Here is a 22554-nt window from a genome sequence, read left to right as displayed (position 1 = left end):
TTTCTGGCCTCTGTTTCGAAAGTTGACGCTTTAAAAAAAAGGGGGTTATGTTATTTGAAGCAAGAGAATCGTGATGCAACTGCAACATGAGGTCAAAGAAATAAATTAACTCCTAATCCAGGACCATGTGAAAGAAACCCAAGACAGAAGACTACAGCTAATTATTTATTTCTCATATTTCATTGAGGACCTGTAGATTGCACGAGTCAAAAAGAGGGCGGGGAAAATATTTACTAACCCCTCGCATCCTGGACACAAACTGTTTCAATTCCTACCCTCAAAACGTCACTACAGAGCACTGCACACCAAGACAAAGAGACACAAGAACAATTTTTCCCCCCGAACGCCATCACTCTGCTAAACAAATAATTCTTTCAACACTGTCAAACTTTTTACTAAGTCTGCACTTCTATTTCTACTAGTTTTTTTCTCACCATTCCTTTCACCAATTTCTCCCACCTAGGACTGTATGACTGTAATTTGTTGCTTGTAAGCTAAGATTTTTATTAATATTGATTGTTTCTTCATTGCTTATTTGACCCCTATGACAATCATTAAGTATTGTACCACATGGTTCTTGACAAATGAATCTTTTCTTTTATGTACACTGAGAGCATATGCACCAAGACAAATTCCTTGTGTGTCCAATCACACTTAGCCAATAAAGAATTCTATTCTATTCTAAAATGCAACTAAAATGTAAAGATAGCGTTTGGAGTCAGCCGAATAGAGTTGAATTCTGCAAATTAAAGAAAGAGACGAAAGAGGCTCATTTACCCAAGAGACTTTCTGCCCACTCCAGCTTCTGCAGGGGTTCGGGTTCTTCCTTAAACTGCCTGCCATGTATTATAGATGCTCTTGGAGACAAGATAGTCCAACTCAGGGGAAAAGTGCTTGGGGGTTCCCTAAGCTTTTGAAGGAACTTTTTAAATTGTTTCTTCATTGCTTGTTTGACCCCTATGACAATCATTAAGTGTTGTACCACATGGTTCTTGACAAATAAATCTTTTCTTTTATGTACACTGAGAGCATATGCACCAAGACAAATTCCTTGTGTGTCCAATCACACTTGGCCAATAAAGAATTCTATTCTATTCTATTCTATTCTATTCTATTCATGCACCTGTCCATCTAACAATCAAGCAACTCTATCATAGTATGTATATCAATAAGAAGTCCAAGAGGAACAGAACAAAATGAAGGAAGAGAAGTTGATCAGATAGAATTATTTAGAGCAATCGTTCCCAACCTTCTTTTGGCCATGCCCCACCTAAACATCTCTAAAATCCTCATCTCCCCCCCCCCCACCCCGCGCCCCCTGTGATCTATACTGTATTTTTCAGAGTATAAGATGCACCTTTTTCCTACCTAAAAGAAGCTGAAAATTTGGGTGCATCCAGTTGCCTCCTGAAAAAGCATGCCTGGGCCAACCATGACATGGATGATTGAAAACCTCTATAGACATTTGTGTACAACAGGTTTTCAGCAACCTTGAATCATGGGCAGTCATGTCCAGGTAGGTAGACTTTAGCTCCCAGATTAGGATAAAGGTTATGGTTAGATAGCTCCTAGGTTAAGGTTAGATAGCTCCCAGGTTATGGTTAGTCTATGTAATTTTAATTAATTGGAAACTTATTGTAACCTACTGGTTTTTTTTAATATGTTGTAAGCCGCCCCGAGTCCTCGGAGAGGGGTGACATATAAATCCAATAAATAAATAAATAATAAAGTTTTTATTATTTATTTATTTATTTATTTATTTATTTATTTATTTATTTATTTATTCTTTGTCCAATATACAATACATATGGAAGAGAATAGACATTAAGTAATATATATAACGATAGAAAGTAAAAAGAAGAGAAGTAGATGGGAGGGAGAGAATATATATGATATAAGAGATAAGGAGAGAATATATATGATATATATATATAGATAAGGAGAGAATATATATGATATATGAGATAAGGAAAGACAATTGGACAGGGGACGATAGGCACATCAGTGCACTTATATACGCCCCTTACTGGCCTCTTAGGAACCAAATCCAATAAATAAATAAATAATAAAGTTCTGAGATCTGAAGTCTGTATGCTGTGACATTGTGGTGTTTAGGAAACACTCGATGAAGACTGATAAACGTCTACTTGGAATTGAGCTCAATTTTCATGGCTTTACGGCAGTACAAAGTAGAAGGAGGGGTTTTTTTTTTGCCATTGCTTTCTTCTGGTATTTAGAAAAACACACCACCACCAAAATCCTCTCCAGGCCAGAGTGTTGTTAATTCCGAGGGGCCTCCCATTCAAACACTAATCAGATCAGCTGCTCTTTTAGTTTTTCAAAAATCAGAAATGAGCAAAATATTTTTGAATTGGAAATAGGTTGTTTTGACCTTGCTGGCAGCATTCCTTACTCAAAACGTTTTTGCACGCCTCCAATTAATATTCTCTGCTGTTACGTGTCTCTAAATCACAGGAAAACTTTTTAAAGTTTCAAGGGGACTTACCTGCTGTGAAATCTTGATTCATATCGATGAATGCATGGGAATGAGGCTTAGCCATTGCATGTTCTGCATCCGGCATTTGGTGCCATGTTAAATTCCTGAGAAGTAAGATTTTGAAAATTAACAGCTGATATGGATTTTGTGAGGTTCTTCACATATATCAATAGTTATGGAGACCAATGGTTGGTTTTTTTTTAGTTTAAATTAAGTAAGTAAGTAAGAGAACCTGTGCACTATATTCATCATAAAATGAACTATGACTAAGATGGAATGAGTTGAGTTAAAATCTGGGAGTCTGACTTTACTGTATTTTCTTTTGCTAATAATTAAAAAGCAAACAGAGTGCTAATCATTTTACTGAAAATGCACTGTACCAGAAAGAACCTCAGTATGTACCCACATAGAGGCTAAGCCAAATTTAGCTGCACAAAATGCAACGTTAGTCCCACAATCTGATCATAATAATGAAATACACAATATCTGTCTGGCCAGCCTTAAAAAAAAAGAGAGGACATGATTTAAATAGTTCACCAGTCAACACAGAAATTACAATAAACAAAAAGCTTTGATCTTCTTTTACAGGGGATATTCAGATAATATTTGCTATCAATACCAGTTGAAAATGATATACAGTGTTCCCTCGATTTTCACGGGGGATGCGTTCCGAGACCGCCCACGAAAGTTGAATTTCCACAAAGTAGAGATGCGGAAGTAAATACACCATTTTTGGCTATGGACAGTATCACAAGCCTTCCCTTAACACTTTAAACCCCTAAATTACAATTTCCCATTCCCTTAACAACCATTTACTCACCATTATTACTGGTACTCACCATTGAATAAGACACTTAGTGATCCTGATATTTATAAACATAATAATTACCAATATTTTTTTTTTGTTATTTATTTGCAAAAATTATTAGTTTGGCGATGACGTATGACATCATCGGGCGGGGAAAAACTGGTGTAGAAAAAAAACGTGAAGTATTTTTTAATTAATATTTTTTGAAAAACCGTGGTATAGACTATTCGCAAAGTTCAAGGGAACACTGTATTGATATATTGAACCTGGCTGGGGGGAAAAAGGGTTTTGTGATGTTCTGGAAATGGCTGGCTAAAATTGGCCCGATAAGTACTAGAATGAAAATTGTCTTGAGCCATATAGAAACATAGAAGACTGATGGCAGAAAAAGACCTCATGGTCCATCTAGTCTGTGGGGGACTATGGTCATTTTACGACTTGTGGTCATGGCTGGCTCAGGAGAATTCTGGGAATTGGAAGTCTAGAAGTCATAAAGTTGTCAGAGTTGTCCAGAGTTGACCACTGCATGGCTGGGTACCAATCCCTGGAGTAGAAGGTCATATTGTTCTCCAATATGTTTTGCATCCTTGCATCCTGCCAATTGGACCATGCCTCAGGAAGAAAAGAAGAAAAATCCACCAAGAGCCAAATTACCTTGAATGCCTATTTTCCTTAAAGAACAACAGGCGTTTCTTGTTGTTTTCATTTATTTTTTTTCGAATGGAGAGGCTGCCAATCTCACTTACGGCGAGCGATTCTGGGAGATTCAGTTGTCAAAGCAATCAGGCTGGCTGGCTGGATTAAACGTCAAATTCAATCGATCGGTTTTTGTTGGTTTTTAACTGGCTTGGATTGCAACGTAAAAATAGGAATCCAATTCAGGCTTCCATCCTTGCGATTCTCATTTCCAGTCATTGAGCTAAATTATTAAGAAGCTCATTGGAGGGCTTGCAAAATTGCTTTCATTAATTTTAAGGGCACTCTCTCTGGCTTGGGATAGGGCGAACCTTTAGTATATAAACCAACAACTATGCCCTTGAAATTCTGCCTTAAATACAGTGATACCTCACCTTACGAACTTAATTGGTTCCAGGACGAGGTTTGTAAGGTGAAAAGTTCGTAACACGAAACAATGTTTTCCATAGGAATCAATGGAAAAGCGATTATTGATTGATTGATTGATTGATTGATTGATTGGATTTGTATGCCGCCCCTCTCCGAAGACTTGGGGCGGCTAACAGCAATAACAAGACAGCATACAATAATAATCCAATACTAAGAACAATTAAAAACCCATTATTATAAAAACCAAACATACATACAGACATACCATGCATAAAATTATAAGGGCCTAGGGGGAAAGAGTATCTCAATTCCCCCATGCCTGGCGGCAGAGGTTGGTTAAATGCATGCAAGCCCAAAATTCACCCCTTTTGCCAGCCGAAGCGCCCGTTTTCGTGTTGGTGGGATTCCCCTGTGAGGCTCCCCTCCATGGGAAACCCCCACCTCTGGACTTTCGCATTTTTGTGATGCTGCAGGGAAATCCCAGCAGGGGAATCCCAGCATCGCAAAAATGGGCGCTTCGCTGGCAACTGAAGTCCAGTGGTGGGGTTTCCCAGTGAGGGAAGCCTCAGCGAAATCGCAGCATCGCGGCAGCGGGTTCGTAAGGTGAAACTAGTTCGGAAGAAGAGGCAAAAAAAAATCTTAAACCCTGGGTTCGTATCTCGAAAAGTTCGTATGACGAGGGGTTCGTAAGATGAGGTATTACTGTAGTTTCCAGAACATCAAACCTTGGAGTAGAAGGTCAAAGTAGCTGGAGCCCTTCTCTCTGACGCTTGTGATACATAATCCAATCGCACATTTCTGATTTTGCAATGCTATTTTGAGCTCAGAACACTTTCTGAAATCTTAGAACAGCTGTTTCAAGTTAGAAGTGGGGAGCTGTGAGCTTGAAAGGCTTCAAATTTGAATCAATTGACACTTTGCCAATATTGGGAGTTGGATTTTTTTCTTTAGGTTCAGGTTTTTTTGCACCCTGAATTTGCCCCTTCAGTGGCATGCTTTTCAAAGATGTTCCTATCTTTGACAACAATTAGTACAGGTAGTCCTTGACACACAACTGTTCAGTTAGTGACTCTTCGAAGTGCAAACGGTCCTGGGAAAAGGGGCTTAGGACCATGTTTCACACTTATGGCTGTTACATAGAAACATAGAAACATAGAAGACTGACGGCAGAAAAAGACCTCTTGGTCCATCTAGTCTGCCCTTTTACTATTTCCTGTATTTTATCTTAGGATGGATATATGTTTATCCCAGGCATGTTTAAATTCAGTTACTGTGGATTTCCCAACCACGTCTGCTGGAAGTTTGTTCCAAGGATCTACTACTCTTTCAGTAAAATAATATTTTCTCATGTTGCCTTTGATCTTTCCCCCAACTAACTTCAGATTGTGTCCCCTTGTTCTTGTGTTCACTTTCCTGTTAAAAACACTTCCCTCCTGAACCCTATTTAACCCTTTAACATATTTAAATGTTTCGATCATGTCCCCCCTTTTCCTTCTGTCTTCCAGACTATACAGATTGAGTTCATTCAGTCTTTCCTGATACGTTTTATACTTAAGACCTTCCACCATTCTTGTAGCCCGTCTTTGGACCCGTTCAATTTTGTCAATATCTTTTTGTAGGTGAGGTCTCCAGAACTGAACACAGTACTCCAAATGTGGTCTTACCAGCGCTCTATATAAGGGGATCACAATCTCCCTCTTCCTGCTTGTTATACCCCTAGCTATGCAGCCAAGCATCCTACTTGCCTTTCCTACCGCCCGACCACACTGTTCACCCATTTTGAGACTGTCAGAAATCACTACCCCTAAATCCTTCTCTTCTGAAGTTTTTGCTAACACAGAACTGCCAATGAAATACTCAGATTTAGGATTCCTTTTCCCCAAGTGCATTATTTTACATTTGGAAACATTAAACTGCAGTTTCCATTGCTTTGACCATTTATCTAGTAACGCTAAATCATTTACCATATTACAGACCCCTCCAGGAATATCAACCCTATTGCACACTTTAGAGTCATCGGCAAATAGGCAAACCTTCCCTACCAAACCTTCCCCTATGTCACTCACAAACATATTAAAAAGAATAGGACCCAGAACAGACCCTTGTGGCACACCGCTTGTAACCTGACTCTGCTCAGAATACTCGCCATTAACAATAACTCTCTGATGTCTATGCTTCAGCCAGCTTGAAATCCACTGAACTATCCAGGGATTAAGTCCAATCTTCACTAATTTATCTATCAGCTCTTTATGTGGAACTGTTGAAGCATCGACGTGGCCACATCAAAATTCAGATGCGTGGCAACTGACTAATTGAGCCGAGGTGGCACAGTGGGTAGAGTGCAGTACTGCAGGCCACTAAAGCTGACCGCTAGATCTGCAGGTCAGCGGTTCAAATCTCATCACCGGCTCAAGGTTGACTCAGCCTTCCATCCTTCCGAGGTGGGTAAAATGAGGACCTGGATTGTGGGGGCAATAGGCTGGCTCTGTTTAAAAAAGTTCTATTGCTAACATGTTGTAAGCCGCCCTGAGTCTAAGCAGAAGGGCGGCATTAAAAAATTGAACGAACGAACGAACGAACGAACGAAATATGTCACATGGTTTTTTTGCTGAATTTGAAAATTAAGGGAGACTAGGATAAATCTATTTCGACCTTATTTTGGCCTCATCAGCTAGCCATACCCACTGGGACTTGAACCTGCAACCTTTGCCTTGTAAGGCAGAGAATTATCCTCTAGGCTGCAGTATCCAATCCCTTCAGCTCTGCACCAGGGAAGGGTTACATATTTTTGTGTCGAATCACCCTGATGTATTTGAAGGAACATCACAGCTCCTTATTTGCCTCTCGGCCCAACCCAGGACCATTTCCAAGGCAGTTAATTGTATTGATAGCCGACAATTCTATCTTTATGTGTCACATGTTTTTTTTTGCCGAATTTTAAAATATATATATGATGGTTGCAGTGTCCTTTTTGCGACCTTCTGTGAATCAAAGTCAATCGAGAAATCGGATTCACTGAACAACTGCGTTTTGACAACTTAATAACTGCAGTGATTCACTTAACAACTGTGGCAGGAAAGGTCATAAAATGGGACAAAATTTACTTAACTAATGGTTCATTTAGCAACAGTAATTTTGGGCTGAGTTGTGGTCGTAAATTGAGAACTACCTGTACCAGAGAATTCAACTGGCAAAAGACTCTAATAATCTACTTTTGAAGTGGTAACTGAAAATAGGCATCACTGCATATACTGTAGTTACAAAGAGTAGCAAAGCAAGCCTTAAAAGAATAATTAAAATTGCGTAAGACAACTATTAGCCATAAGAAACAAGGGAAAAATTATGAAAAAGCCAAGTCATTTGCTTCAAAGGAGGTTTTTTTCCTGTTTAAGCTGATGATTAAAATACATTTAATTGAAATTGCTATGCTGGCTAAACCTCTGACCAGTTCATTCAATGATTAAGTATTCTTTAAGAAGATTTAAGAATAAGATGCTTATTCCCTTGAGTCTCGCTTTTTAACTAAGTCTCCTCTGCTGATTAAGACATCAATGGAATTTGATTTCTGTACCTGAGCTATTTGACAGTTGATTTAAATTTGGAGAAAAGCTATTGGTAGCTAGCAAGTGTTTTGCTCACACATTTCGTTCCATCGGGTTAAAAAAAAGGAAGGAAGGAAGGAAGGAAGGAGGAAAGAAAGGAAGGAAGGAAGGAGGAAAGAAAGAAAGGAAGGAAGGAAAGGAAGGAAGGAGGAAAGAAAGGAAGGAGGAAAGAAAGGAAGGAAGGAAGGAAGGAAGAAAAAAAGAACAGATACTTCCACAGTATTGCTAGATGTTTTGCAAAATATGCCAACCAGGTAGTTTGTGGCATCTTAAGGGAAAATGGATTTTGTCTTATCACGTGCATGACTGTTAAAACGTATTTTATTTGCTAGGAAGAGAACTAAGAATAGGGAGGTGTTTTGTGTTTTTTTAACAGTTCAAAAGGGTGCTAAAATCTTCTAACAAAGCTCATGCAAGGTTGCAAATGCTGCGGTATAACCCCAGAGCAATTTGCAGGCTTTGTTTTGTAAAGTCAGAGGTTTTATGGAGTCATCTCCATAAGACTGAAATTACCTTAATGGTCAACTGATACCCCTTATTTGGAAAGAAAGGGGTAACCCATACTTACCCCCACACATCACGATTTCTAAAACAAAATGTTGCTTTTAATGCTATGCGCTTGTCATATCAAGGAAAATGGCACAAAGAGATTTCTGGGACAAAATCCAACCTATACCAACTATCAGAATTTGTTTCTTCAAATACCAGACTCTTAATTTACTTCCTCGTTGACCTAAAGGAGTGAATCTTTTCCCCTTTTTTTATTTAACAAAAGTTACTTGCGAAGGATGCCAAACATGTTGCTTAATTAAAACAGATAGGTGCCTGAGGGGGGTGGGGGAACACAAGTTAGAAAATTGCTGGGCTGTTTCTATGGAAACAGGAGACTAATCTGATTGACTTCTCTAAGTGTGATGTGCTTGTCTTGACAGAAGTGCTAGAAAGGGGGGGGGACACTTCACAATAAACCATTTGACTTTTGAGGAGGTGGGTTCTCTTATTGATCACCTGGAAAAGTGTAACCCTTTGCTGAGAATAGCAGTTCTCTGGGTGGGTCCATAAATTAACTGCACACATGCATAAAAAAGGACATTATACAGTGGTACCTCTACCTACAAACGCCTCTACTTACAAACTTTTCTAGATAAGAACCGGGTGTTCAAGATTTTTTTTGCCTCTTCTCAAAAACCATTTTCCACTTACAAACCCGAGCCTCCGAAACTGTAACCGGAAAAGGCAGGGAGAAGCCTCCGTGGGGCCTCTCTAGGAATCTCCTGGGAGGAAACAGGGCCGGAAAAGGCGGGGAGAAGCCTCTGTGAGGCCTCTGTAGGAATCTCCTGGGAGGAAACAGGGCCGGAAAAGGCGGGGATTAGCCTCCGTGGGGCCTCTCTAGGAATCTCCTGGGAGGAAACAGGGCCTCCACCCTCCCTGTGGTTTCCCCAATCACTCTCATTATTTGCTTTTTACATTGATTCCTATGGGAAAAATTGCTTCTTCTTACAAACTTTTCTACTTAAGAACCTGGTCACGAAAAAAATTAAGTTCGTAAGTAGAGATACCACTGTACATGACAGCATCACTCTAAATTTCTAATGCTAAGAAAGCTGCGCAGTTAATAATTTTCAAAAACATTTGGCTGATTTAAAATTAACCGATAAACAGCTTTTTTTGTTCACCTGATTTAATGTAGATACTGTATTTTTCAGAGCACAAGACTTCCCCCCCCCCCAAAAAAGAGGCTGAACATTTGGGTGTGGTCTTATATTCTGAATGTAGCTTTTTCGAAGAATTTTTTCCCCATCTCTAACGAGGTATTAACGATTTCCCCAGGCCTGTTATCTGCTTGCAGGCTCTTTTACATTGCTACTTGTGCTGAATAAGGTTTTCTTATGACGCTAGTCGGATGAATACCTGGTAGGCAGATTTCCCCCCTTATTTTCCTCCCCCAAAACTAAGGTGCGTCTTATACTTCGAAAAAATACAGTAACTATAAATTGTGACTAACAAAAACAGTATCAGGAGACTTTCTTCCCCTCCTTTTGTTACAGGTTAAGAATGAATGAATCTTCTAAGAAGCAGGGAGTCCTAGTTGGTTCAAAGTCACAACGGCATTGAAGTGTGAAAAACAGTCATAAGTCACTTTTCTTCAGAGCCATTGTTAACGCTGAACAGTCACTAAACAAACTGTTGTAAGTCAAGGACTTACAGCAAGCTTTTAGGATACAACAATAGCGAGGAAATTAGCTTACCTGCCAATTAGTATTTCTGGCCTTTTTGATTCGCTGGTAACTCCAAAGATGTCGGGAATTAAATCACCATTGAAACTTCAGCAGCAACAGCAAAATAATAACAACAAAAAAGTTGGATATTCAAATTACACAACCAATTTTAAACAATCGCCTTTTAAAAAAAATAAAATCAGATAAAATAGTATCAACTTATAATTTCACTCTTTAAAAAATCTCATGATAAGCATATACTTACTCCATGATTAATGGTTCATCATAAAATGTTTTGTTTGCTACAAATTTACGATTTATATCTGGGGAGAGAGAGGAAACAAAAAGGAAAAAAAAGATCACATTTGTTACATTTTTCGTTTATTATTTATTATTCAACTGGGTCTTTTGTATTTACTTTTGTTTTATTTTTCAGGATTCTTTGTATCTAGTACAATTTGAACTTAATTCTCTTCCTATTTCTGAGAAAACAGGGAACTATCCATCCTATTTCATCTGGTGGAGTGGGGAATGAAGAAAAGTCAAGGAATTGAAGATAAGATTTGTTTATTTGTAGTAATAATATTTAATCAACTGGCTATAAGATCAAATATAGGGAAGTGTTTATGCTTTTGATCATGATTATACTTGGATCGATAACCATGGGCCATAAAAGCAATACGCCCTGAACAGTTGTTCTTAATATCTCCAAAGCACCTTTCAAAATGCGCATGAGTAATTCTTACGGAAGACAATACGATATTTCACATCACAGTTAAAAAAAGATATTAAAAAAAATATCCACAGATGATACAGCAAGAAAAGATTTGAATCAGACATTGCACAGCTCAATGTATTTTGATCTTCATCAGAGCAGGATGCGCATTATTTAACAATTCTATAACAATCCCAGCTCACACATAGAAACATAGAAGTCTGACGGCAGAAAAAGACCTCATGGTCCATCTAGTCTGCCCTTATACTATTTTCTGTATTTTATCTTAGGATGGATATATGTTTATCCCAGGCATGTTTAAATTCAGTTACTGTGGATTTATCCACCACGTCTGCTGGAAGTTTGTTCCAAGGATCTACTACTCTTTCAGTAAAATAATATTTTCTCATGTTGCTTTTGATCTTTCCCCCAACTAACTTCAGATTGTGCCCCCTTGTTCTTGTGTTCACTTTCCTATTAAAAACACTTCCCTCCTGGACCTTATTTAACCCTTTAACATATTTAAATGTTTCGATCATGTCCCCCCTTTTCCTTCTGTCCTCCAGACTATACAGATTGAGTTCATTAAGTCTTTCCTGATACGTTTTATGCTTAAGACCTTCCACCATTCTTATAGCCCATCTTTGGACCCGTTTAATTTTGTCAATATCTGTTGTCTTGTCACAAATGAAGATGTAGATAGAGGAACAAATCACAATCCATGCTAATTCAGCGTATAGAGGTTCCCCTCGCACATACGTGCTAGTCGTTCCCGACTCTAGGGGACGGTGTTGATCTCCGTTTTAAAGCCAGTGCTGTCCGAAGACATTTCCGTGGTCATGTGGCCGGCATGACTAAATGCCAAAGGCGCACTGATCACTGTTACCTTCCCAGGCATAAAGGGAGGTTGTTCTTGAAAATTATGCTTAGTTTGCCAGAATGCATTTAACACCCTGTTCAATTTCCTATATTCTCTCAAAATAAAGAGCTGGGGAAGTCGCAGTGGATAGAATGCAATACTGCAGGCTATTTCTGCTGGCTGCCGGCTGACTGCAATTTGGCAGTTCAAATCTCACCACCAGCTCAAGGTTGACTCAGCCTTCCATCTTTCCGAGGTGGGTAAAATGAGGACGAAACAATGTCATCTGGCGGGGCCCTAGGGGAAAAGCCTTCTCTGTGGCAGCCCCGACCCTCTGGAACCAACTCCCTCCGGAGATCAGAACTGCCCCCACTCTCCTTGCCTTTCACAAACTCCTAAAAACCCACCTCTGCCGTCAGGCATGGAAAAATTGATTCCCCTGGACTGTTTCATTTTATGTATGGTTTGTTTGGGATGCATGACTGTTTTTTATAATAAGGGTTTTAAACTGTTTTAAACCATTAGATTTGTACTATGTATTGTTGTTGTTGTAAGCCGCTTTGAGTCTCCGGAGATGATAATAATAATAATAATAATAATAATAATAATAATAATAATAATAATAATAAAATTGTTGGGGGCAATATGCTGACCCTGTAAACCGCTTAGAGAGGACTGTATGAAGTGGTATATAAGTTTAAGCATTATTGGTATCACTTGCTGAGATCCGTTGGCCAAGATATACCTAGCGGTCTACTACGTCTAGTTCTTCTCCAGATACAATTCCCCCCGCCCCTTTCTTTTGGTGAATTTATTAAACATAACCTAGCTCTTCTTCAGGTTGGTCTATCTCACTTGATGTTGAGCAACAGGCCTCTAACATTTCAGATAAATCACATTTCATGACTACAATATGGCCTTCCACTATTAAATAGGCTTTTGTGCCCAGGGAGAATCAAGGACTAAACACTGACTTAGCACTGATGATGCTACCTAGTTGGGTAATGAAATGTCTGCAAGAAAGCAAGAAAGCTCAGAGAATATCAAGAACTGACCCCTCAAGGAATAATCCTTTGTGTGTAAATTAAATTTAACATATCCATCTCTCACATTCACCTGAGAAGGGGGATACAGTATTTATAACTGCTTTGTAGAAGAATTCGATGAATAATTTCTGGACATTATCCCTGCAATATAGCCTACCTAAAGTCTGATTATTTCCCCAGAAAATCCAGACGGATAGGTCAGCATTACGCTGTTCTCGTGGACGAGTCGTCAAAAGGACATCCATCTGGGAATCACCGTTATAATCACCAGGAACTACGCTGGTTATCAAAACATCCCTAAAATCAAGGGAACAAAAGTTTAAGTACCAAATATACTACATCTACTGTAAGAAATGACACTTAAACATGCTGCCTTAATGTATTGTTAATTATTCAAGTTCAGAGAGTGAAATCTTTAGCACGGTGCCTTCCTAAATTCCGTAGCTCTGATGGCTTAAATGACTTCACATTTCAGGAAATATACATTTTCATCCTCCAAAAACAATCTTCAAAGGTTAAATTTTATCATTATCTTAACCCTTCTAAAGATGGCCACATCCCCTCTAGCCGATTTGTATACTGTTTCACATCAAAAAAAGCAAGCCGAAAATAATCTCCAATATTTTTCTAAAAACAATTGGCTCCATTAATACTTTAAAAAATGCAATGTATGTATATATTGTGTGCGGAGCTCTAAGCACATTTATCAAAATGTACATTCTCCGCAAAAAAGGGCTTAGTTCATGTTCTGTAGTGCTCTGCTTCATTATGAATGTAAGACATCACTACGAGTTAGATAAATCATGAATTATTACTGTAATCATCTTTGAGGCTGCAGAAAAATCCCCATACGAGCATTACAAAACAGATCTCTGAGACCTGAGTATTACAGCAGGATCCATTTAACATCCAGATACCGTACACAGAATGAACAGCGCACAAAATCTATTGCAACAATTCCAGTAAACTGCATTTACCTTAATAGTAATTTGACTTTAGGCTTAAAGTAGGGCTCATTTTGGTCCGCAAGGAAGATATTTAATTCACTCTCTGTAGAAGGAGGAAGAAATACATCCTTTAAAACAGCAATAACAAATATCACATGGACAATCTTTTAACTTTATGCCTTCCTGATTGCTTTTTTCAACCCACCTCAGTTTACCTCCTCGTCTAAAGAAATAAGAAGCACATACAATGTTTTTCCCCAGGTTTGAGGGGCATATATGGGTCAGCCCCACTAAGTAGACCTGACCAAAAGGTCAACTCCCCAGAAAGGCTAAAATGGCAGAATACAGAATAAATGAGTTGGAAGGGACCTCGTAGGTCATCTAGTCCAACCTATTGCTCAAGGAAGAGAACCTATGCTGTGATGACCAACCTATGGCACGCGTGCCACATGGAGCCATATCAGTGGGCATGTGAGCTCAAGTTTGGTGTGCATGCGCGAACCAGCCAGCTGATTTTTGGATCTTCTGGGCCCACTATGAGTCACAAAACAGCCTGTTTTCAGCCTCCAGATGGGGTGGGAAGGCCTGTTTCTTTCTCTCTCACGCTTTAGAGCCTTTCTAGGAGGTCCAGAGGTCTTCCAGAGGCTGCAAATGTTCCACTTGTCAACGGGAAGTGTTTTTTTGCTCCTCCAGGCTTCAGAGCCTTTCTAGGAGCCTGGGGAGGGCAAAAACGGTCTCCCCTCTGCAGAGACCCTCTGGAGGCCAGAAATGGCCCGTTTCCCAACTTGAAGAAGTTGGCAAATGGGCTATTGCTGGCCTTTGGAGGACCTCCAGAGAGGGAGGCCATTTTCGCCCTCTCCAGGCTCCTAGAAAGGCTCTGAAGCCTGGGAAGAGCAAAAAATGGGTGTGTCATACCGTGCCAGGAGCAGGGGGGTTTGTCATGCATGCACGCACGCATGGGGCAGTGCCATTTCTGACAAGTGGATGTCCAGTCTCTTCTTGAAAGTCTCTGGTGATGAAGCACCCATTGTTTTATTGAGATCGCCTATGAGAGAATCAAGCGACTCAGGCATAGCTCCTTATAGTTTAGGGAATTAGGAAAGGGGCTACTTTGACACCCCTCCTCAAACTGCTGGCATGTTTTCTCTTCGCATCGGGTGGACAGGGGCCAAAGTCAGGCTGGTCTAATTTTTCCTCTTCACATTGGATAGACTAGAATAGCCCCATGGACTGGACATAACCACATTGTGGGTGGAATCTGGTCCGTGGGCCACGAGTTTGTCACCCTTACTCTAGCACAGTGTTTCCCAACCTTGGCAACTTGAAGATACCTGGACTTCAACTCCCAGAATTCCCCAGCCAGATATCTTCAAGTTGCCAAGGTTGGGAAACACTGCTCTATATCATAGAGGGGGGACATGATAGAAACATTTAAATAGGTTGAAGAATTAAATACGTTTCAGGAGGGAAGTGTCTTTAATAGGAAAGTGAACACAAAAACAAGGGGGCACAAGCTGAGATTAGTTGGGGGAAAGATCATAAGCAATGTGAGAAAATATTATTTGACTGAAAGAGTGGTAGATGCTTGGAACAAACTTCCAGCAGACCCCATCCCTTGATTGAACTTCCTTTTTTTAAATCTAAAGTTCAACACACAAAACACTTTAGCATTCCACCAGTAACAACAAGGCATTTTTCAAGCTTCCTTCCTTGTATCAGAAAATCTCAATTATGAGTTTTACAAAATGCACCATGCCTTAATATATTGTGCAGGTTAAAAAAACAAAACACAAACACTATTTCAGACATACTGAAGCCAAAAGGAAACAGGTAACATTGTGACCTTTTAAAAAGTAAACACATTAGCACAAGAAGAAAATTGCTTTCTGTGTCAGTAGTTATTGGCAGAAGGATATCTGCTTTGTTTACATGCCAAAGGGAAACATTTGTGGCACATTCTGGCTCATTGATGTCAACAATAAGGACATTAAAATCTCTTGTCCACTAATCACATTTCAGCATGAATTTCTTAACCAAGGAAAACAATGTAAGTAAGCGAGTTTCAATGAATGCCTGTTAGCCTGTGTTCCTATACCAACACATTTAAGAGGCCAAAACATTAAGAAGAATTTACAAATGTACTTTACAGGAAGATATCAGTATCATTCTATGCATTATTAAATTATTAAAAATTAAATTATATTAAATTAAAAATATATTAAAATAATCCCACTTGATTATTTGGAATTCATTTGTTGACTCAAGCAATTGCAATGATTTACTTAACAACTCGGGAAAGAAAGGTCGCAAAATGGAGCGCTGAAGCTGACTGCTAGAACTGCAGGTCAGCAGTTCAAATCTCATCACTGGCTCAAGGTTGACTCAGCCTTCCATCCTTCCAAGGTGGGTAAAATGAGGGCCCGGATTGTGGGGGCAATATAATGGTATTGCTAACATGTTGTAAGCCGCCCTGAGTCTAAGGAGAAGGGCGGCACAAAAAAAATCAATCAATCAATCAATCAATCAATCAATCAATCGAATGAATAAATAAAACATAAATAGGATCAAACTCAACTTAACAAATGTCTCACTTCACAACAGACATTTTGGGCTCAATTGAGGTTGTAAGCTGAGGACTACCTGTCATAAAGGCAGGGTAAAAATCTAATAAAGAGGAATGAGGCTTTAGTGTGCATCTTGCTTGATCAGTAAAACAAGTAAACCCAAGAGTAGCCAAGCAAAATTTAATTTTTATTTTGATATTCCTCCTACATAGAAAATGAGGGCAATAAAAGAAAATGACCACTGAAAAGAGAGGAAACTGGGCAATTGGCATATATACTTGATCCCCAATGCTCACTCAAAGGCCGAGAAAATATTTACTGACCCCTCGCATTCTGGAAACAAAATGTGTCAACTCCTACCCTCAAAAGAACACTATAGAGCACTGCACACCAGAACAATTAGATATAAGAACAGGTTTTTCCTGAACGCCATCACTCTGCTAAACAAATAATTCCCTTACCACTGTCACACTATTCACTAAGGCTGCATTACTATTAGTCTTCTCATGTTTCTATCACCCATCTCCTCCCACAAATGACTTGTTGCTTGTATCCTTAGGATTTACTGTATTTTTTGGTGTATAAGAGGCACCCTTTTACTTCAAAAAAGTGCATCAAAAACTGGGTGCATCTTATACATTGAATACCGCGAGGGGGTGGTAGTTGGGTAGCGGTCATCAGCGGCAGCCTTCCCGTGCTTTGCCAGCTGTCCCCAAGGCCAAGGGCTGCCGGATGGCCTCGCTTCCCTCCCCGCGGGAGACAGGGTTTTTTTCCCCTTTCTTCCCTCCTCACGGGAGACTGGCAGGCATTGGCCAAAAAGCCCTCCTGGCAGGCCAAAAAATGGCTCGGGCGAGCGGCTGTGGCCGGGCAGGGGCCGCCTCTCCCTGGCTAAGGAATTCCTTCTGTCCTTCGCTTCAGCATCAGGGAGAACACAAGCGGCGTCTGCGTCACTTTCAAAGCTCCTGAACGATCGATTCTCTCTCTAGGAGCTCCAATTCCCCCCCCCGTCTCGCGCACCCCCATGCGCTCCAAAAGCGCTTTTCCCTCCGTTTAGGACCAGGCGCTCTTCTCTCGGGATGGGGAGAACGGAGCCACAAGTGCTGCCTTCAAGCTCAGTGCAGGGCAACCACAGGCGCTTCCGGTATTCTTCGGTCAGGCAAATGACGATGCGGTGGTGGAGGACGACTGAGAACCGCAGGTGCGCCTGTGTTTCAGCGAGGTTTTTTTCTTCCGCGCATGCTGAAACACAGATGCATCTGTCGCTCCGTGCGCGATTTTGCTTCCCCCAAAGGTGCAGCAACAAAATCGCGCTAGTCATGCAAGAACCTACGAGCCATGGCGGCGAGTGCAATTTAGAGTTCGGTTCATAGCCCACCACTGCTCCAGGGGGATGGGGAAGGGTCTTTTTTCCTTCCCCCGGATCCAGGGAAGCCTTTGGGGCCTGAGGAGGGTGAAACACAAGCCTACTGGGCCCACCAGAAGTTGGCAAATAGTCTGTTTCCAGTCTCCAAAGGGCCTCAGGGTCGCGGAGCTGTTTTTGCCCTCCCCAGGCATTGAATCATGGGTGGGGGCACTTGGGCATGTGTGATAACATACGTGCATGGTCTTTCGGCACCCGAGGAAAAAAAGGTTCGCCATCACTGCCCTAAGCCATGAAGGGAATAAAAAAAACCACAGGCACAATATAAGGGACAATATTACACAAGATCAGGTTTATAGTCCTTAAGTATTCTTAGGGGCAAGTCTGATTCTGATACATACATACATATGTACAGAGCTGAAGGGATTGGATACTGTAGCCTAGAGTTTAATTCTCTGCCTTACAAGGCCAAGGTTCCAAGTTCAAGTCCCTCTGAGGGTATGGCTAGCTGATGAGGCCAAAATAGATCTATCCTCGTCTCCCTTAATTTTCAAATTCAGCGAAAATCATTTCAATGAATGGGTGTGGCAGGACCCATTAAAGGACCACAAACCCATTAAGTAACCACCACTCTCCACCCAGGAGATGTCTAAACGGCCCTTTTAAAACAACTTCCAAGTTTTCCAAAGCCCCGAATAAATAAAGGCCGAGGGGGGCAGACCCCATCATCATCCCCCTCCCTCCCTCCGCAGGTTGAAACTGACTAGAACCAGTCCCCCGGCAGCTCCTCAGCCGTCCTCGACCTCTCACCTTTCCTCAGCACGAAGAGGTCGGTCTGCTTGTCGGAGTTGAAGTCCCCAAAGGCGGCCAGCGTCCCGAAAGCTTCGGCCCCGAAAAGCTGCGAGGTGACTTTCTGCAAGGCCTGGCCGGGCTTCAGCAAGGCCCCGACCATCACTAGGAGCAGCAGCGGCGGCCATAGCAGCGAGCACCGGGCACGCCTAACCGGGAAGGGACCCCCGGCGGAGCGGCAGGGTCCCCCCATAGCGGGGCGGTAAAAAAATATTCTAACCGGTTCCTCCGGCAGGGACGCGCGACTTCCGGGTTCGCTTTACGGCACCAGACGCACTGCGCATGCGCGGTGCGTGCATTTACGGTGAAGCTGAGTGACCGTCGTTGGGTTAATGACAAGGGGGCGGGGTTAAAAGATCTGGCCCTTCAGCCCAGTCGCTTCAGGCGGAGATTTTGAGCGGGCCGCTCGTCCTCCTCATCCTCCTTCTCCCGCCGCCATGGCGTCTTCTCTGGCCGATGTGAGCTGGAAAATGCTGGAGCTGAGGGCCCGCTCCAAGCGTTCAGGTCTGACTTCTCTTCCCTCTTTCGCCTCTTCTGCGTTGTCGCTTCTCCCCCTGTCTCGCTCATCTTCCCTTGGTCGCTTGTGCAGCGGAGAGTTTAGAACTCCAACTCCCAAGATACCCTGTGAGCCCAGCTTCCCTCCTCCCCTCCACCTGAAGAGTTGAACGGCCTGATGGGGAACTCTGGGAGTTGTAGTCCGAGCGCCTGTCCCGTTTCTCGTCCTTCATTCCTGCTTGCTCTCTTATTTTTTTGCCCCCATCCTTGCTTCGTCGCTCCCAGAAAGAACCAGTCCTTCCCACAAAAAGGAGGGCTTTGCAGCTGAAAAGACTGCAGTTGAAAGTTTTTAAAAATAATAATAATAATAATTTTTTTTATTAAAAAAAATAAATTTTTTTTTAAAAATTAAGATGCAAAAAATAAATAAATAAAATTAAAGTCTTGCCCAGAAACTTTTGCCTTTGATCATTTAATTTTAGGGGAATTAAAAATAGGAATTAGTTTTGGGAGGGGGCTTTGCTGACCCTTGGGTGGAGCCATCAGTGAACGGGAAAAGCTTTATATATCTATCTGACATCTGCAATCTCTGCCTTTACAAACACTTAAAATTCTCTTTTAGGGCTTCTGTATAGATAAGTATCATGCAGGTATTGTAAACATAAGAACAACCGATTGGAAAAATGCTCGGTATTTCTGAAGGTTCCTCCTGTTTTGGCTACGTGACTAAAAGCACACCCAGAACATTTTGGAAGGTGTATAATATAAATAATATATATTATATATTGTAGCCAGCATAAGACAGAAGTCAAACCCCTCTCCTTAGCAAGTGCTGTATTTTTCTGATCATAACTCATCGATTTTCCATCTTTCCCTCTTGATGGAATTGTCTGGTATTTCTGATGCTTTGCTATCAGAGACAGACGGAGGTTTTTAATTTGACCCAAGCAAAACCCAAGTAGGAAAAATTACAGCAGTCTTCGCTTTCCCCTGTTTTTGTCCTTGTCTTCTGTTTTTCGTACTCTTTATGTTCCAAGTTTTTAAAAGTGTTTTCCTAATCTTATTTTCCAAGAGTTTTCTCTGATTTGATGTCCCAATATTTCTCTCTCACACACATTGATTTTTTTCTCTTCACAAATATGTTCTTTTCCTTACAACTTTACCTTCCTTGGCCCCATCAATCAATATACGTCTTCCCTTCCTTGACTTGTAGCTATTTTTGTCTTTTGCTTGAGGCATTTGGCAGCTTCACAAGTGACTTGCAAAGGTGGCTGCAGAGCTCTGGCTGTCCCCGAAATGCAAATTATGCTGTTGCTTGTTTACATTTATTTTCAGAATAAAAATCACTAATAAAAGTCTTCGGAGAAAGTCTAATCCACAGCGTGCTTTGGCCACAATAACTTATAATGATCTCCTTCCTATTTTCAGCTACGTTTTACTTTGCTTCTGTGGATGTATCTTTCCATAGAGGAAAACAGTGAAATTATGTTTCAAATTTGGAGTTAAAAGTTTTTGTTTACTCTTCATGATGATTACTATTTATCTCTTACATTTCCTCCAGTCAACTTTGGTCAATAAACCATTGTTTGGAGTGGATTTTCAAATCAAATCCAAAATAAAGGCCTGTTAACACATTATAAACTAAAGTAGACTTCTTACCTAAGATAAACTAATATTCTTAAATTCCAAAGAAAGTGTAGTCTGGAACAACAGTTAGATTTCCCTGCCAGCTGGAGAATTCTGGAATTGAAGTGCACTTAAAGTTGCTGGGTTTGAAAAATAATGCTATAGGAAAACCCATACATGGATTTCTGTAAATAGTAAGAATGAACATTAAAGCAAAATTAAAGATTGCAATGAAGCCAAAACTATTGTTTTCTTTTCTATTCTTGTATTTGAGTCATTGGTTGATCCCCCCCCCCCCAAATTCTGAGTTTCTACCGACTGCCTTGAGTAAGAAAATATAGTTGCAAATAAATACATTTCATATGATATATACCTTTAACTTTAGTATGATCCTCATCGGAGAGTCAAATTATCCCTTTTTAGGTGTAACACTTATAAACACAGGATAGATTTTAATAAATGTTCTTGTTTTGCTAAGTTAAAACTATATAAACTGTTGAGTTGTGCAGAAACAAGCACAATGGAGCAGATACTGCTATTGCAAATACTCTATGAATTTGTTTAGGCATGCCACAATCAGCAACCATAATATGTAACTAATCTCAAATGTTAATCTTTACTGTTTAAATACTATACAGTAGCCTGAGCAATTTAAATGCATGAATAATTACCTATGAAGAATAACACCTTACAAATTTCACTATAATAGAACTTTCAAATCCTCCTATATAATTTTGGTATAACAGACTATGGGTAGTCCTCAATTTACAACCATCGGTAGTCCAAATTTTGGATGCTAAAGACCGTTGTTAAGTGAGTCTTGCCCCATGGTTGTTAAGTGAATCCGGCCTCTCCGTTGATTTGCTTGTCAGAAGGTCACAAAAAGTGATCACATGACCCTGGGATACAACTGTCATAAGTACATGCCAGCTGCCAAGCATCCGGATTTTGATCATGTGACTATGGGAATGCTACCAAAGAAAACAGTATAAAAGTTATTATTTTCAGTGCCGTTTGAAATTTGAACAGTCATTAAGCCAACGGTTGTAAGTCAAGGACTACCAATAAATGTAGGGAAACCCAGATTCCAGTCCTGCTTTAACACAATAATGGGGGCTTTTCCCTCAGCTCAACCCACCTCACAGCATTGTAGGAAAGTTATGAAGAGTCTATTGAATGAAGTGTGCAATAGGAATCAGCCACAAGGCTTTTTAAAATACATTTGCAGAGCATCCGCTCCCTCCATTGAAGAATTCTTAATGCATGTATCTATATCATAAACCTAGATGGAGCATAATTGATACCATTAATTAACTCAGGAGTGAGTTAGAAGTAATTGATGCCTCTCCTAAAAATGATGGCCCAAGCCTTTCAAGGCTACATCAGTAATTATAGGTCTAAGACTGGGTAGTTCAATCAAGGGATGGGGTTTGAGCAAACAGAAATACCCACTGAGCAAACCTAAAACTTATTTATGGACTCTTTAATGGGAAGCTTAAGAGGCATACAAAATAATATTACAGTGGAGGAATGTACAACATCCAAGGGTACTCTTGGGGTTAGCAAATAATTTACACGTTCCATTAACCCAAGAGCAAACGGCTTTGATTTGGACGTGACATTCATTTGGTTGGAATGGAGGATTCCTTCTTTCGTTATTGTAAACACTCAATATAGTCTGACATAATTTTTTTTAAAAAAATGAGTTGAATAATATTATTGCTGTAGCACAGCAATTGGCTATTATGTCACTGTAAGCAATGGTGCTTCATCCAGTGATTAAAAACAAAACAAAACGACGGGTATGGGGAAATAAACTTTTGCAGTAGGTAAGGAAAGCCCAAGGTACAATTAATCTAATTATCCTCCTTATTGTCTACGGCATGATGTGAATAACTTCGC

General features: G+C 40.5%; 2 protein-coding genes across 5 annotated transcripts in view; one reads left to right on the top strand and one right to left on the bottom strand.

Annotated features, from left to right (window-relative positions):
* Positions 1-18814, bottom strand: part of ITFG1 (integrin alpha FG-GAP repeat containing 1) — a 102760-nt gene extending 83946 nt beyond the window's left edge. The window contains exons 1-6 of the mRNA XM_070761626.1: positions 18493-18814; positions 13789-13861; positions 12969-13108; positions 10457-10514; positions 10222-10296; positions 2507-2601 (exon numbers count right to left, since the gene is read on the bottom strand). Coding sequence (XP_070617727.1) covers positions 2507-2601; positions 10222-10296; positions 10457-10514; positions 12969-13108; positions 13789-13861; positions 18493-18724 — 673 coding nt within the window. The 5' untranslated portion in view covers positions 18725-18814. The remainder of the gene's footprint in view (positions 1-2506; positions 2602-10221; positions 10297-10456; positions 10515-12968; positions 13109-13788; positions 13862-18492) is intronic.
* Positions 18815-18889: 75 nt separating this feature from the next.
* Positions 18890-22554, top strand: part of PHKB (phosphorylase kinase regulatory subunit beta) — a 160426-nt gene continuing 156761 nt past the window's right edge. For 2 of the 4 annotated variants that reach the window (XM_070760256.1, XM_070760255.1), the window contains exon 1: positions 18890-19035. In XM_070760256.1, the coding sequence (XP_070616357.1) occupies positions 18969-19035 (67 nt within the window). In that variant the 5' untranslated portion in view covers positions 18890-18968. The remainder of the gene's footprint in view (positions 19036-22554) is intronic. The other 2 variants (XM_070760258.1, XM_070760257.1) reach the window with 1 other exon arrangement.

This window comes from Erythrolamprus reginae, chromosome 9, assembly GCF_031021105.1.
Source record: "Erythrolamprus reginae isolate rEryReg1 chromosome 9, rEryReg1.hap1, whole genome shotgun sequence".
NCBI lineage: Eukaryota > Metazoa > Chordata > Lepidosauria > Squamata > Dipsadidae > Erythrolamprus > Erythrolamprus reginae.
The sequence above is the reverse complement of the archived record's forward strand: the minus strand, read 5'-3'. Positions and strand labels throughout refer to the sequence as shown.